Genomic DNA, 16,626 nt, shown 5'->3' with positions numbered 1-16,626 from the left:
AGAAACCACCGCGGTTGGCTGCGCCGGTGGCCCGTGCACAACTGCTGCTGCCTTCACGTGAGCAGCCGAGTCGTTTGCAGCATCCGTTACATGCATAGTGGTGCACCTTGTGGACCTGCCCTTCTCCAACTCGTCTTGCATTAGTATGCATGCATCCATGGACTCCTGCACCACCGGTACGTGCATGTGTGTATCCATATCCTCTGGCAGACTCACAACAGATGACTCAAGAGTAGTAGTATGCACTATTTGTTGCGTAGACTGCATGGGGACAGCAGCACTTACTTGAGACCCCGACGCCGAATTTTGATCAACAGCTTGGACGCTTTTTGACCTCTTGTTAGCATCCCTATCAGGCATATCCTCATCTCGGTTAGCGCCGTCATCATGTCCATCATCATGGTTTTCCCAAATCCGTGGAATAAAATCAACGTCGGGAACAAAATCTTCCTCCTCCAGTACAAACCGAAATGCATACCCATTAAGCTTTATATAGACATCCGAGGAGACCGAGGCTTCATCAGAACCATCTTTTTTGGAGAAAATATCCAAAGAGTGGACCGCCACCTGGATGCGCACAATATCATGACGGCGCAAACAAACCAAGTCAATGTCTTGCGTGGCGCCAATGACTGATCCTACCGCCCATAAACCAAGAAAATGGCGGAGAGGTGGTGGGACACCTGTGACATGTACCCAAACAGATTGCAAAGGGAGAATCGATGAAACCTCTTCAACTTTCCATTCACTAAAAGCAATCTTCACGTCTTGTGATTTGACATTATACTCAAAAACTGACACGCGCTTCAATACCTCCACGGTCAGGAAACAAACTAAAAAAGCATTGTCTCCATGGGGTACGGCTCCCCATTTCCAAGATGTCTGAACCGATGCGATCTTGGCGACCTCTACCTCAACCACAGCAGCGGACAAAGACCCACCGGAGATCATAACCAAAGCAGTCGGCAGGGTTGGAGGTGCAAGGTGCTCCTTGAATAGCAAGTCCGGCAATTGCAGGAACATAGCGTTAACTAAACCACATCCACCAAGCGACGCGGTAGGCCTCGGTTGCTTAAGCACATGGCACCGATGCAAAGGGTGCTTGTAATTGTCGCAAATATGACAGAAATGAATTGCCGTGCAGTCCTTGGAAAGATGATCATCTGAACGACATTTGAAACACCAAAGACCAGTTCGTTTTCCTTTCGGCCCACGTCCAGTGGCTTCAGCGGAGGGCACAACTCAGCCTGGACGTAGCGAGCGGGCTTTTGGGCCCGCTCGTGGACCGACCAGGACCGGACCGATCGGTCCCGGCCCGCTAGGAAAACTGGCCGGTCCGAGCTGGCAATTTCGGCCCGAAAATCGACCGGTCCGGTCCGGTCTTAGCTCGGTCCGGCTCGGAGGACTGACGGCCCAGCCCAATTAGAGCTAATCAGGAAGCCCATCACACATCACACATATAGATCGTGCGTGTGTGCCTGACCTAAACTCATCCCGCATCCCGTTCGTGCGTGTGTGCGCCGCCGCTTCCACCAGGACGCACTGCGCCGCCGCCGCTGCTCCTTCCACCAGCGGGCTGGACTAGCACCAGGCCGCGCCGCCGGCCGCTGTGCCTCTGCCTCGCGCCGCCGCTCCCTTGCGCTGCTGTTCCTCCCCTCTCCCCCTCGCGGCCGTGCCTCTCCGTCTCTGTCCCTCGCGCCGCCGTGCCGCCGCGCATCACGTTCGTCTTCTCCGTCTCCGGCCACCGTGCTGCTGCGCCGAGTACCGCTCCGACAGCCTGGGCCTACATGGCAGTGACGGTATGCGTCAGGACCGTGAGGACCGACGGTCCGCACCGAGCTTTGCATCTGCCGGTCCGGTCCCTGAAATTGGGACCGCCGCACTGCTCGGTCCGGTCCGGACCGGACCGCCGGCGGCCGGTCCAAACGACGGCTCGGACCGGGACCGGACCGGCCCGGACCGTGTCCACCCTGAGGCACAACCATCGGAGCAGTGTCTCGAGCCTCAGGAACATGCTTGGTGGGGGCGGGCACCGTAGCAGGCGGCGGGAATATTGGCGGAGGTCGCGCAGCCGGGGGGACGGCACCGGCAGCAGTGGCATCACGGCGCCCCCCCCTTGCGCTTGGGCTTGTTGCGGCGAGCAGTAGCATCCGGCGCAGTCGTATTGCCGGCCCCAAAGACAACCGGTGCCGGCGCTGTCGGAGCAGCCCGCTGGCCGGAACGATGGGCAGACGATGATGAAGCACCGAAACGAAAGGGTCCGGCAGCAGCACCAAAGCCGGCGGGTGGCCCGAGGTTCGGCGTCGCAACTCCGGCCAGAGGAGGCCCCTTAGGCGCGTTGCTGTTCCGGCCAGCGATGAGCTGCGGTGATGGCCGGCGCAGGGCAGCAGCATACGTTGGCGGCGCAGTCCGAGAGTACGCGCAGACGGAGGCAGTATTAGGGCGTAGATGCGTTTGGCGAAGAAATACGTCGGCCCTTCTGATAGTACGTCCCAAACGAGCAGCCTGGCCCTTGCTGGGCCCTTCAGCATGCAAAAGGCCCATGGAACGAAGCGTTGTTTGACCGGATGCATGATCTTTGCATGCATGCGTTGCCGCGAGCGTTATGGTCCCTTGACTTTGCTCCGCCGAAGATGACGGATCGGCCAGCGCATCCGGCATGAATGCGGCCAGCGCCACCGGCGGCGTGATCCGCGGACGGGGGAGTGGCCCTCTCCAAGGCTTGATGCATACCCCTCGGCGCTGCCTTGGTGTCGCCGGCGACGGCTTTGACGATTTCGGCGCTCCATCTGGCCGAGCGGACGGCTTATGAGACGAACCCAGGCACTCCTGGCCGGCCGATGTCTCCGGGGACGCGGAACCCCGACGTTCCCAGACTCACGACGCCGGCGTCGGAAAACCGACGTCGTTCCAAAATTCCTGCACTAGCTCCTCTTTTGATTTCTCCGGGCGAGACACGGAGGTCCAAGGACCGCCTTCTGCATCAAGATCTGCTTGGGAAAGGACCATATTTGCCGCCTGGACCGCCACCCCCTCCGCTGCAGGCAGATCGGCGACTTCGTCCATGGCCAGGGGCTCAAAACGTGATCCCGCAGCAGGCGACTTTGCCGCCGAACCACAGCTTGGATCAATGGCCCCCGGCGCCAAGGTAAGCCTGCGCCGCGCCGGGAACACCCGGTGGCCAACGCGAATGAGGCAGTCCAAAAGCACCATCTCAATTCCAGGCGAGATCCATTCCTTCTCTCGCAGCAGTCTTCCCTCTACGATCTTCCCTCCGTCATCCCATAGGAAGAAAAAGTTGTGTGGCTGGTCGAGGAAGAGGGTTCCGGGGCGCCAGTCCGTCCTGCTGTCGAGAGGAGCCGACGAGAACGTCGCCGACCACCGCAGGGGCGGGGGTGGCTCCGGGGGTCTCGTCATGCAGGACAGTTTTTTTTACTTGCCCGCTCGATCTAACGAGCTAGCTCAGGAGAGAGTTTTGCCATATATTAGTCTTTACTTTCCCGTAAGCTTTGTTTAACAAGTCATTTGGTTTCATTAATCTCCTTTTCAAAAACAATGTATCATAAACCTGTGCAATGAGTCTGATCCACCGTTGCGTTGCCAGTTTGAAGCTGGAACAACCAACGAACACCTACAAGGGATTCAAGACATCGATGAGCTACACGTCGACGATCAGCTAGGCGTCGCGGATTACATAGAGGATATCTACAACTTCTACGAAGTTGCCGAGGTAACCGCATAATTAACTCTTACGTAGCGTGTGCAAAAACCTTGTGATATCTTTGATTGTCTCTGAACCTGAAGTCGATGTTTCCTGCCCGTTGCAGAATGAGTGCCGCCCCTGCGACTACATGGACTCCCAGGTGGACATCGACTCCAGGAAGCGGGGCGCCCTCGTCGACTGGATAATAAAAGTGCATGAAAAGCTTGAGCTCATGCCGGAGACCCTCTACCTCGCGGTGTACATCATCGACCGGTACCTCTCGATACATAAGCCCGTGCTTCGAAGTGAGCTGCAGATGGTATGCGCCTCGGCCCTGCTGATCGCCTGCAAGTATGAGGAGGAGGACGCCTGGGATCCAGAGGTAGCAGACTGAACGAAAGCCTCTCCCCTTCTCTTTGCTGCGTATGAGTTCGCGTTCTGAGTGTTCATTGTACACCAGGGAGCAGATACTGGGGACGGAGATGGCCATTCTGAACACGCTTGAATGGAACCTGTCAGTTCCTACACATTACGTGTTCCTTTCAAGCTTTGCCAGGGCCTCGTCCTCCTCACATCCGAAGAACGATGAGGAGGTAAAGAATACATACACACCATATGTAAATTAACATGTGTTTTGCGCGGTAAAACAGCTTGTTTGTGTGCTGAAGTTTCTCTCCATGTATGGATCGACGCAGATGGAGAACATGGTGTTCTTTTTTGCTGAACTGGCGCTGCTGCAGTATGCGCTGGTGCTGTCCAAGCCCTCCATGGTTGCTGCTGCTGCTGTCTATGCAGCCAGGCTCACACTCAAGAGGACGCCTCTATGGACTGAGACTCTCAAGCACCATACTGGCTTTACCGAGTCACAGCTAATGTAAGCATGCACTTGTAGCTTGAATAATCCTCGTGGGCTTCTGTCATGATTTTAGGGGTGCTGACATTTTCTCTAATGGTTTCAGGGATAGTGTAAAGATCCTGGTGACCGCGCACTCGGCTGCCCCTGCGAGCAAGTTGAAGGTGGTGTACGAGAAGTATTCCAGCGAAAAGTTAGGAGGAGTGGCCCTGCGCCCACCTGCACTCGACTTCTGCAAATAATTGGCGATTTCGTTGACAGTCCTTGCCATTTGTGTGATAAAATGCACCTTGATATGCCACAGGGAAATTCAAGGAGGAAGCGATCGATAGCGGACTTCGTCACCAAAGCGAAGTAGCTGCTGCATCCAGTACCTAGGCTAGACTACCACAATATATATTATCCACGGTAGTTGTCAAGGCTTACGGTCCTGATAATTATTTTTCAAGGCTGTAACTAAGCTTTGTGATACGCACGCATGGACATGCAACTTCAGAGGCTGGGTTATTGTGTTTGTATCCCTTTGATGGTTCAATTTGAGTTAATAAATTTCACCGTTTGTCGAAAAAAAGCAAATTCGCCTACGCCTAACATATCTCATGTCCGAATTCTGCACATTTCTTCTCAGAAAGGGTTTGTGAGGCTACTCCCATTTTCTGAGTTAATTCCATAGCATGTTATCAGTATTTTGGTTGAGCTTCTACTGTGACTCCATATCATCTACTCTCTTTGTTCCAAAATAATTGATGTTCTAGATTTGTCCTAAGTCAAATTTGTACAAGTTTGACCATCTTTATAGAAAATGGGTTAAGATCTACAACACAAAATACACATAGTACGTCATCAGCACCTTGTCTATTTCGTCAGCCAGGTGCTCTCCGAGATCAAGGCCCAATATGCACAAATTTAGAATATAATCTATGGTGTGCTCATGACATCTCGCAAGCTGGTATACTACTTTACCGAAAAAGGCTCTCGCCCCACTTTATAAATAAAGCAAACCGCTAGAGAGCGCACATACACGAACTAGTCCACACACACACTTAAGTCTCACAAATAAGTACAAAGGTTCTGCTGGGGGCACAGCTCAACAAGCCCAGGCAAATAAAAAAAACAGCCGGAAAGCGGAACAAGCGTCTAGTCAGGTTCCGGCGGAGAGCTGGTACACTACTTTCACCTGCACCCGATCTAAGTGGTCGCCTCCTTCCCGCTGGCCGAAGTTATCACAAATCGAGACGTCACGGGACAGATCCTGAAATGGGCAATTTAGCTCATGGCTTTCGGGCTGGTCTAAACCCTCCGCACCACCATGAAATCGCAGCAGGACAAACAGCGCAGCTGCCCTTCGTTATCAATCGAGCGCGATTCAAAAACGTTGACACCATGCTCCCTCTCGACATCACGCCAAACGCCACATTTTTTTTAAAGGAAGATAAACTCCTGCCTATGCATCGAGCGATGCATACACCAAACGTCACATGGGCAACACTAACCCTAGACCTACTATGTACATGAGCTTCCCAAGGACCTCTCCCATCTTGACTCCGACGACACTATCAAAGCGGATCAGGTGTTGGGCCGGGCGTTGGCGCTCCTCTCTCTCTCTCTCTCCCTCTCTCTCTCTCTCCCACAAATGTTATTTGTTTTTTTACTTTGGCTACTTTATTTAAATAAAAATCATATCCTTTACAATAGAGAGAATCGGAAAATAAGGAGGTTTATCACGCCACACCACCTTTTCCTGCTCCTCAAAACTGAAACATGCGAGTTCATGAGCACAGCCATTAGCTCGCACACAATGATATATAGTCACCTTGCCGGCTGAACTCATCAACTTCCGGCAATCATCAGTAATCACAGCTCACGACGCCCGATAGTCGGACGAATTCTGAATGGCTTGGACAATCTCCATAGAACCACTTTCAATTGCAATTAATAAGGAAAGATAATACTCACTCCATCCAAAAATAAGTGTCTCAACTTTAGTCTATGGTGAACCGAAAGCACACGAACGTCATAACATGTGGACCTTATTAAGAAGAATCGAAGACACGAGCAACCTCCCATGGCTGATGGTGGGGGACTTTAATGAAACTATGTGGCAGGAGGAACACTTCTCGGGTTCAAAAAGATCCGAAAGTAATATGGAAAACTTTCGGAAGACTCTATCGGACTGTAACCTCTTTGATCTTGGCTATAGAGGACCGGGATGGACCTACAATAACAAACAGGATGGAAGGAATAATGTGCGTGCGCGCTTGGACAGATTTGTGGCATCGCCAGAGTGGTCGGACCATTTCAAGAATGCATTGGTTAAACACATCTGTTCATCGAGATCTGATCATCTCCCTATCCTCCTGCGGCTTGGTAGTAGGAGGGAGTGGAGACCGGTGGATGGTAAAAGAAAGAACATATTCAGATACGAACAGATGTGGGAAAGAGTGGGCACTTTAAAGAGCACTATTGTGAACACATGGCAGAAGAATGGGCCGGCGGAAAACCTTCAAGGGGTACAAGGAAAAATTCTGCACTTGCAAGGGGTGCTAAAAGGCTGGGCTGAGAGGGATTTTGGATCGGTTGCCAGGAAGACAGTAGACATTCGGAAGAAACTGAGCAGGTTATGGAATCTACCACCCTCAGATCATGTCAGAGATGGAGATAGAAATACCAAATGGTTCCAGCAAAGAGCTACATGGAGGAGAAAGAAAAATGCTATCCTCAAACTGAGAGACGATAGTGGCACATGGTTTGAGGATGCCAACAGGGTACAGGAAATGACCTCAACGTTTTTCAAGAACTTGTATGAGGCAGAGAAGGAGGTCGATCCAACGGAAATTTTGGACCTAATTGCAGAGCGAGTTGATAACAACATGAATGTCCAGTTAACAAAGCCTTTCACAAGCGCAAAAATTGGGGACGCCTTATTCCAGATTGGCCCACTTAAAGCTCCGGGGCCAGATGGTCTTCCAGGCCGGTTCTTCCAACGAAACTGGGAGGTGTTAAAGGAGGATGTGGTGAGGGGTGTGCTCGATTTCTTTGATAAGGGAGTGCTCCTGAAAGGAATAAATGATACGATGATAGTCCTCATACCCAAAGGTAATAACCCACAGACACTTAAGAACTATAGACCGATTAGCCTATGCAATGTTATATACAAAGTGATTTCCAAGTGCCTCGTGAAGAGGCTGAGACCGTTGCTGGATGGAATCATCTCGGAGACACAGAGTGCCTTCATCCCGGGAAGGATGATAACCGACAATGCCATCATCGCTTTTGAGTGTTTCCATAAAATTCAACACTGCAAAAACCCAAGAGAAAATTACTATGCTTATAAGCTCGATCTTGCCAAAGCCTACGACAGAGTGGACTGGGGTTTTCTGAAAGGGGTGCTGAGAAAATTTGGCTTCTGTAATAAGTGGGTGGAGTGGGTGATGCAATGTGTTAGCTCAGTGAGATATTCGGTAAAGTGCAATGGTGAGTTGCTTGAGCCGTTCTCTCCAACCCGTGGACTGGGGCAAGGGGATCCCCTCAGCCCGTATCTCTTTCTATTCGTTGCTGACGGGCTTGTTCACCTCTTGAAGAAAGAATTGGCAGAGAACACACTCTCCCCCATCAAGATCGCTAGAAACAGTCCGGGTATCTCTAACCTTCTGTTTGCAGACGACAATCTGATCTTTTTCCGAGCTGATCCGAGGCAAGCAGAGACCATTAAGAGGGTCCTGGCCAAATTTCAGAAGTGCACGGGGCAGTTACTAAGTGCTAGCAAGTGTTCCATCCTCTTCAGTGAGGTGTGCCCTACGACAACGAGAGAGCAAATCAAGGCCATTCTGGAAGTGACATTGGATACTTTTGAGAGCAAGTATCTTGGCCTACCGACACCGGAGGGGAGAATGAAAGATGATCAATTCCAGCCAATCATGGATAGATTTCGTAAAAGGTGCAGCGACTGGTCGGAAAAGTTTATGTCTTATGCAGCAAAGGAGGTCCATGTTAAGTCTGTTGTGCAGGCACTTCCCACCTTCGTCATGAGTGTCTTCATGTTATCCAAGGGCTTCTGCGAGAAGTATGAGCGTACGATTAGGGATTTCTGGTGGGGCGACGAGGAAGGTCACCGTAAGGTACACTGGATGTCATGGGAGCGGATGACAAAACCGAAGAGGGTAGGAGGCATCGGATTCAGAGATATGTGCCTATTTAACCAAGCACTTTTGGCTAAGCAGGGGTGGAGATTAATTCAAAACCCGGATAGCCTGTGTGCGAGGGTGCTAAAATCCAAATATTACCCTAATAGTAACCTCTTGGATACAGTATTTGCCTCCGATGTGTCTCCCGTTTGGAGGGCCATCGAGTTCGGCCTGGACCTTCTAAAGAAGGGCATCATTTGGAGGATTGGCAACGGGAGGGACATCCAGATACAAAGAGACCAGTGGATACCAAGACGGGAGGGTTTGAAAACAGCCTCTTTCACTCGCAGCTCGAGGATCCGTTGAGTAAGCCAACTCATGGTACCGGACCAGAAAGCGTGGAATGAGAAGCTAATTAGACAACTCTTTCACCCTTTTGATGCTGACGAGATATGCAAACTGAACATCCCGTCTTCGGAGGTGCAAGACCAAATAGCTTGGCACTATGAGAAAAACAGAGTCTTTTCGGTAAGGAGTGCTTATAAGCTAGCTGCTGCAGGTCTTCCCCAAATGGCCCAGAACCCGTTGAGCTCTTCCAGCGAGCCAAATGACAGAAGCATCTGGGATCTTATATGGAAGTCAAAAGTGCCTGAAAAAGTTTGGATTTTCAGCTGGAGAGTGGCGACTAATACCCTAGCCACGAAGGAAAACAAGTGGAGGAGAACACTTGAACTGGACAATACTTGTTGTATTTGTGGAAATGGAAGTGAGAACGAGCATCATGCGGTGATCATGTGCACAAAATGTAGAGCCCTCATGTCTGCTATGAAGGAAGTGTGGAAATTGCCCTCTGAAGAAAAATTCAGGTACACCGGGGAAAACTGGCTGCAAACCTTGCTGGACACAGTAAACGATGAAGACAGAGCAAAATTTTTGCTGTTGTTCTGGAGAAGCTGGCACTTACGAGAAGACTGTATTCGTAATGACGGCAAGGAATCAATTGGGAGCTCAAAGCAGTTCCTGCTAAAACTTGAGGAGGAACTGAGGATAGCTGCTGACCTTGTTGAGGGGACAGGCAGCAAGGAAATTTTGGCAACTGGAAGCTTCGATGAGGCCCCTGGAGTTGGGCCTGCAGACAAATGGCTGCCTCCAGATATGGGCATCGCAAAGATAAACACTGACGCTGCCTTCCTCGCGGAATCCGGAGAGAGTGCTGCCGGAGCGGTAGGTAGAGATCACCGAGGCCGCGTCCTCGTATCTATCTGCAGCAAGTTGCCGCGATGTCAGAGTGCGGAAGAGGCCGAAGCCCGTGCGGCCCTCGTGGGATTGCAAGCGATGTCTGAACATTTCAATGGTCAGATTATATTGGAGATGGACAGCCAAATGGTTGTAAACGAGCTAAAGGCACAAACCCTGTCACGCTCCCCCTATATGGCCTGATCATGGATATCAAGCAGGCCATGACAAATTTTGTTGCGTGCGAAGTTCAGTACGTAAGGCAGGGAGGCAATGCTTTGGCTCACGGGCTGGCTGCCTTCTGTAGGATTGCCGGTGAGCAGATACTGGTAGCAAATGTTCCAAGTAGCCTTCACTCCTTGATGATATCTGAATGTACCGACCCATCTGAGTAGAGACTCTACTTTCAGATCTCAAAAAAAAACTGTAGTACAAAGTTGAGACACTTATTTTGGGACGGAGGGGTACATGATAGCGAAAGTTATACACTCTCGTGCACAAGCATGCACATATGATACATACATATAGCCATTGGTGTTTCCCCGTAACATTGCACAGTAAGGAAAGTATACATATAAAAGAATAATTCGGCATGAGGGTGGTAAATTAATGACGTCAATCGTGTGCAACTACATCTAGATATTTTTCTTTTTTTATAAACGGTACTATATCCAGATCTTGATACATTGTGAACTGAAAAGATAATTCATTGAAAATATTTCCTTATTACCATAACAAAGTTGGTAAATTTTGCTATAGGTGGAATATTCAAAGGGTCGATTTTACCCTTTATCAATGGATGGACGGTCAAGTTGAAAATATCTCCTTACCTATATACCATAACAAAAGCCGGTAAAATTTGCTAGTCGGAACGTGGGTTTGCTGCGGAATCCCCGCTACAACTAACCCCCGGCAAGGAGGGCTCATGCCAAGCCACTCTGCCCCCTCTCCCTGAGCACGTCATTGTGATCAGCCCTGACTCCGGCGTGAGCGCGAGGCAGCTGTCCTAGGGCAGCGTCAGTTCCGTCCCAAGTACTCGAGGAAGAAGGTGATCAACACCCTCACTCACCCCTCATACCTCTTGGCCTGCGATGCTTTGGTGTTAGCATGCCTCATACTACCTCTTTGTGAACTGTTGCCCCCTTCGTTTCTCATAATTCTGTCTCTCTCTCTTTCTGTGTTTGTTGAGGCACCCTGGGTGCTTATGACCTAAATTACACCGGGGAGAGTCCTTTTACTAGTCTTTATTACTTTTATGTAAGCTCTGTTAAACAAGACATCGGTTTATACTATCAACAAAATAAGATAGTACTCCCTCTGTTCCTTAATATAAGTCTTTCTAGAGATTTCACTATGGACTACATACGGATGTATATAGACGTAGTTTAGAGTGTAGATTCACTCATTTTGCTCCGTATGTAGTCCATATTGAAATCTTTAGAAAGACTTATATTTAGGAACGGAGGGAGTATCATTTACAGTACCTGTGCAATGAGCCTGATCCACCATTATATTGAGTGATTCAAGACATCGATAAGGTTGACGGCGACAATCAGCTAGCCTTCATGGATTACGTTAATGATCTGTACAAGTTCTATAAAGTTGCTGAGGTAACTGCAGAGGGAGTACTTCTTAGGTGGTGTGCGCAAAAACCTTGTGATCTGTTGCTTGTCTCTGAAGGTGATCTTTCCTATCCCGTCACAGAATGAGCGTCGCCCCCGCTACTACATTCACTCCCAGGTGCATCTCAGCTCCAAGATGCGGGCCATCCTCGTCGACTGGATAATAGAAGTGCATGACATGTTTGATCTGATGCCAGAGACCCTCTACCTTACGGTGTACATCATCGACCGGTATCTCACGAAGTAGCTCGTGCCTCGGAGGGAGCTGCAGCTGGTAGGCGTCTCAGCCCTGCTGATTGCTTGCAAGTATGAGGAGATGATGTTTCCACAGGTACACTGGAAGTTTCTCCCACCCCCTTTGCTTTTCCACTTTGCAGTATATCCAGTCCATGTTCTGATTGGTTGTACACCTGCAGGTGAGGGATTTGGTCTCGATAACAGACAATGCCTACTCCAGGAAGCAGATACTGAGGATGGAGAAAGCCATTCTCAATCGGCTTGGATGGAACCTGACAGTTCCTACACCTTATGTGTTCCTTGCGCGCTTTGCCATGGCTGCGTCTTACTTCAATTTGAAGAACTATGGGGAGGTAAAGAATACAATGTACCATATGTAAATTCAGATGTATTTGCACTGTAAAGGAAAGAGTTTGCGTACCGAAGTTTCTCTCTGTCTCGATGGATGCAGATGATGAACATGGTGTCCTTTTTTGCTGAACTGGCACTGATGCAATATGCGCTGGTGCCGTCCAAGCCCTCCATGGTTGCTGTTGCTGCCGTCTATGCAGCCAGACTCACACTCAAGAAGACCGATTCATGGACTCGCACTCTCAAACACTATACTGGCTTTACTGAATCACAGCTAATGTAAGAAGGCACAACAATGACTTTACACACTCTTGTAGCTTGAATAACTCTCTGTGTTTCTGTGATGATTTCAGATATAGTGCAAAGATCCTGGTCACCACACACTCGACTGCCCCTCAGAGCAAGTTGCAGGTGGTGTATAAGAAGTATTCTAGCAAGAAGTTGGGAAGAGTGGCCCTGCGCCCACCCGCAATCGACTTCTTCAAATAAATGAGATTTGTAGGATTTTTTTTCTTCAAAAAAATGGAAGGTGTGTCTGACATTCATTCGCTGGTTATTTCCTGCATTTAGACCAAGAAGGGTTTGAAAACTTGAGGCAGTTGCTACGCTGTTTGGCCACAAGTCAGGGATATTATCTTTGAACTAAAACCATGTCACTTATTTATGAATGGAGGGAGTATTTGTGAACAATGGGAGTAGTTGTCAAAGCTTACCGTCCTGAGTAACTATGTTTGAAGGTTGTAACTAAGGGCATGTACAGTGGTTGATAAGATAATCTTATCTTAAGTCTTGCATGTGATTTAGAGGTGACAAAAAAATTGTCTACAATGGGTCATCTCTTAGCCTTATCTTCAATAACTAGTAACTCCTAAAAATATGGTGAGACATATTGTGCTAAGAGATCGCCTCTTGTCTTCTCTTAAATAAGAGAAGACAAGCCTTTTCTTATAAGTTCTCTCTCTTCCACCTCATCATCTATCCTACAGGAAACTCCTAAGATAGCACCATTGTACATGCCCTAAGCTTTGGGATACACATGCATGGACATGCCACTTCAGCTTACCCCTAATATATCTCATGTCGGAAGTGTGCATATTTCTTTTGGGGAAGTGTTTTGTTTCATTTTCTGCTGCAACTCTTCATATCATCTCAGAAATATTTTGGTCATGGATGGTTAGCTCATCGGTCCCTGAGGAACTCCTTGTTACATGAGTTCATCGGTTGCCTCCTCACTCCTCTGTGTCAGCGAATTTTGAAAACTTAAAGACATATGTAAACATGATGTAGCCTTCCAAACATTGTCATGATCATCCATAAGTGTATTGCTCAAGAAAACAAGAAACGTAGTACAAGAAAGGAACACCATAGACATACGTCCAAAACAAGATATATAAAACGGAACAGAGCAAGGCTAGAATTTAAACAGACAGGCAGCAACCATAATTATAAGAAAAATGAGTGTCTGAGCATTACTTATGACTCACAAGCCAAGTTTTATAATTATTTAACAGCCACAGCTGAAATAGGCTCACAACAAGCACACACACGCGTGAAATAACATTACACAGTTTAAACAAGTTAAGCGAAAACTAGTTTGGATACGAAAACACAACTCGCTTGCAGTCTTATAATAAGCCATAGCCGGAATCAGTCAGTAGGAAATACCATCACATTTCACAAGCAAAAGCACATGATGATTAGAACAGTAGTAGCAGTAGCAAACACAGGCGGTAACTGCACCTTAGCAGAGGTGGAACAAGCAGCAAATGATGTGTAGTATGTGAAAAAGTAGAGAAACCCGGACATTATACCTCCGGGTGCATTACACATTTCCCAACCAGCGTGGCAGGTCAATCTCAGAGAGTATACCGCCACTATGTCCCTAGAATTGCAGAACATTGATCCAGCAACCAAAAGAAATCACTAGTGATTTCAAAGAAGCCTAGAGACTGGAGGGGCATGAGGAACTCAATGCCAGCTGGGACCACCATCATGCTGCTGAGGTTGACAAAGTATAATCTTTCCAGGCTCGCCATGGCACCTTGCTGTATCTCTAGCCGATTCAGATTAGGCAGGTCTATCAGATAGAGAATCTTTAGCTTGGAAAACCATCCCGTGAGAAATGATAGCTGCTCTCTGTTGTATGCTCTGGTGAATTCCAGATGCGTCAAATTCGACAGCCGTGAAAGGGATGGCAGGGGGTCTTCTCTCAGTTGTGACCAATATAGATTCAAAACATGCAAGTTCTGCCCCCCAGCAGCTTGGAAGAGAGGAGACGCGTCCAACGCCCCTTCCGCCAGTCGTCCACCCAAACGTAGCCTTTGCAGGTTTGGCAGGGGGGCATTCAACGAGAGAACCTCATTCTCATCGCTTGCATTCACATCAAGATGGGACAAACACTGCATCTGAACAAGAGACTCGCTGATCGGTCCAGAATAGCTTTCCTTCACATCCAATAACCTCAAGCTTCTCAGTTGCCTCAGCTGCCGTAAATGTCTAATAGACTCATCATGTGCTACCAATGCTTGTAACGTTTGCAGGTTTGTTAGATTTCCAAGACCATTGGGGACATGCACACCACTGAAACATTTAAGCCCTCTCAAATTTGTATTAATTCTTTTCTCAACAAATAAGCATAGTTTTAAATAGCGCGCTAAGCATCTTAGCGGCGGACCTCTTCCAAATGCTATAGCGTGCTATAGCGGAGCTATAGCGCGCTATTTAAAATGTTTGTTCATTTGTTTGGACCAAAGTCTCTTAGCGCAAGACCTTTTGTAAACGCTATAGCGTGCTATAGCGGAGATATAGCGGGCTATTTAAAATAGTGCAAATAAGTGCCTAAGCTTCTTCAGTTTCACAATCCCACTAGGCAGCTCATGTACATCAGATCTAAGAAGGTCCAGTGTCAACAAATTTGAAAGCTTCTCAACATAACTCGGGAGCATCTTCACTTTTGAATCACGCAAACCCAAATGGCGGAGATTAAAAAGCTCTCCAATAGCATCTGGAATATTCTCAATGGGTAGACCACTTAATTCTAGCACTGTCATATATCTTGACTCCTTACATAGCATAGGTAGTAGAGTAAATGTTACCATACTATCGTCCAGCATAACGAATGTTCGAAGTCGGCGTACGCTAGAAAATGACTGCTGAATATCCTTCTTCTGTTTGTGCTCTTTGACATGTCGTTCTTTCTCTTGTTGTTGGTCTCTCTCTCTCTCTCTCTCTCTCTCTCTGTGTGTGTGCGCGCGCGCGCGCGCTCCATGCCCCACCAATGTGTTTCATATCTTCGGCATGTGCATATCTTAATTTTGGTTTGGAAAGGACACCCTTGAATCTCTTTGCCAATAGAAAGTAAGTGCATTACTGCGGCGTAGCTACACACTGAAGCCTTTTCTACTGGAGGTTGGAGCTTGCAATGTATTTTGGTTCAACCTCTATTGCAACTCTCCATATTTTAGAACATATTTTTGACACACATGGTTACTTCAGCTCATTGAACCAGGAAAACTGCTCGTTACATGAGCACATCGATTGCCTCCTCCGCATTTGACAATTAAAAAAAACTAAGGACATTTGTAGACTTCTAAAACATTGTCATATCATCCAGAAGTATATATCATTATTGCATCAATGTATTGTGCAAGAAAACATTGAACATAATCCAAGAAAGAAAAACAACATTGACATATGCCAAAAATAAGAGATTTATGCAAGGCTAGCAATAAAACAGACATGCAACAACCATAGTGACAAAAAAATGAACATCTGAGTATTAATTACAAATATCAAACCCAGTCGTTTACACAGGTGAAATAGGTTCAAAACATGCGCGGGGCGCGGGGGCGTGCGCGCACACACACACACACCCACACCCACCTACCCACACACACACACATACAATAGCAATAGGCAGTTCAAAAAAGATTTGGAAAAAATTGTCTGAATACAAAGCGCAACTCTTTCACTCTTATAGTTAGACACACACCAAATAGCAGTACACAGTTTAAACACGGTTTGAGAAAAACTGATTGAATACGTAAGCGCAACTCTTTCAGTCTTACAGTTAGCCATAACCGGATCAATCGAGAGGACGTATTATCACACTTGACAAGAGAAAGCATATGGTGACACAGACAATTGTAGTTCTAGCAAACTTTCCGCGACGCAGCTCCAGGAGATAGCGCGTGGGATCGAGAACTCCAGCCACCGCTTCCTGTGGGTCGTGCGGAGCCCGCCTGAGAACATCTCCAACAGGCGCTCTAGATATGGTGCGCGCGGGAAAAATTGCGGTTTTTACGCGCGCGAGCCCAGTTCTGCGCTTCAGCCGGCGCGGGAAAGTTCGGCGCCCTAAAGAAAACTGTGTGCGTGAAAAAGCGGCAACGCGCGCGGCGTCCAGCGCACTCTATTTAACCCCCGCGCGGGCGCCCACCAACCATCGTCTCGCTCGCCTCTCTCTTCCTTCTTCCCCGCCTCCATCGGTGCCCTGCCGCTGCC

The 16,626-nt window shown here is 48.4% G+C and overlaps 1 protein-coding gene and 1 pseudogene across 1 annotated transcript; both read left to right on the top strand.

Moving 5' to 3' along the window:
• The first annotated feature begins 3,941 nt into the window (after positions 1–3,941).
• On the top strand, positions 3,942–5,054 carry LOC119368548 (cyclin-B1-1-like). Its single transcript, XM_037633780.1, has 4 exons — positions 3,942–4,085; positions 4,164–4,296; positions 4,399–4,577; positions 4,663–5,054. The coding sequence occupies exons 1-4, from the start codon at positions 4,057–4,059 to the stop codon at positions 4,796–4,798; spliced, it is 477 nt and encodes a 158-aa protein (XP_037489677.1). The 5' UTR covers positions 3,942–4,056; the 3' UTR covers positions 4,799–5,054.
• A 5,068-nt stretch (positions 5,055–10,122) lies between these two features.
• Positions 10,123–16,626, top strand: part of LOC119361299 — a 41,438-nt pseudogene continuing 34,934 nt past the window's right edge.

The sequence above is a fragment of the Triticum dicoccoides genome, chromosome 2B (genome assembly GCF_002162155.2).
Source record: "Triticum dicoccoides isolate Atlit2015 ecotype Zavitan chromosome 2B, WEW_v2.0, whole genome shotgun sequence".
Lineage (NCBI taxonomy): Eukaryota > Viridiplantae > Streptophyta > Magnoliopsida > Poales > Poaceae > Triticum > Triticum dicoccoides.
This window is presented reverse-complemented; position numbering and strand designations above follow the sequence as displayed.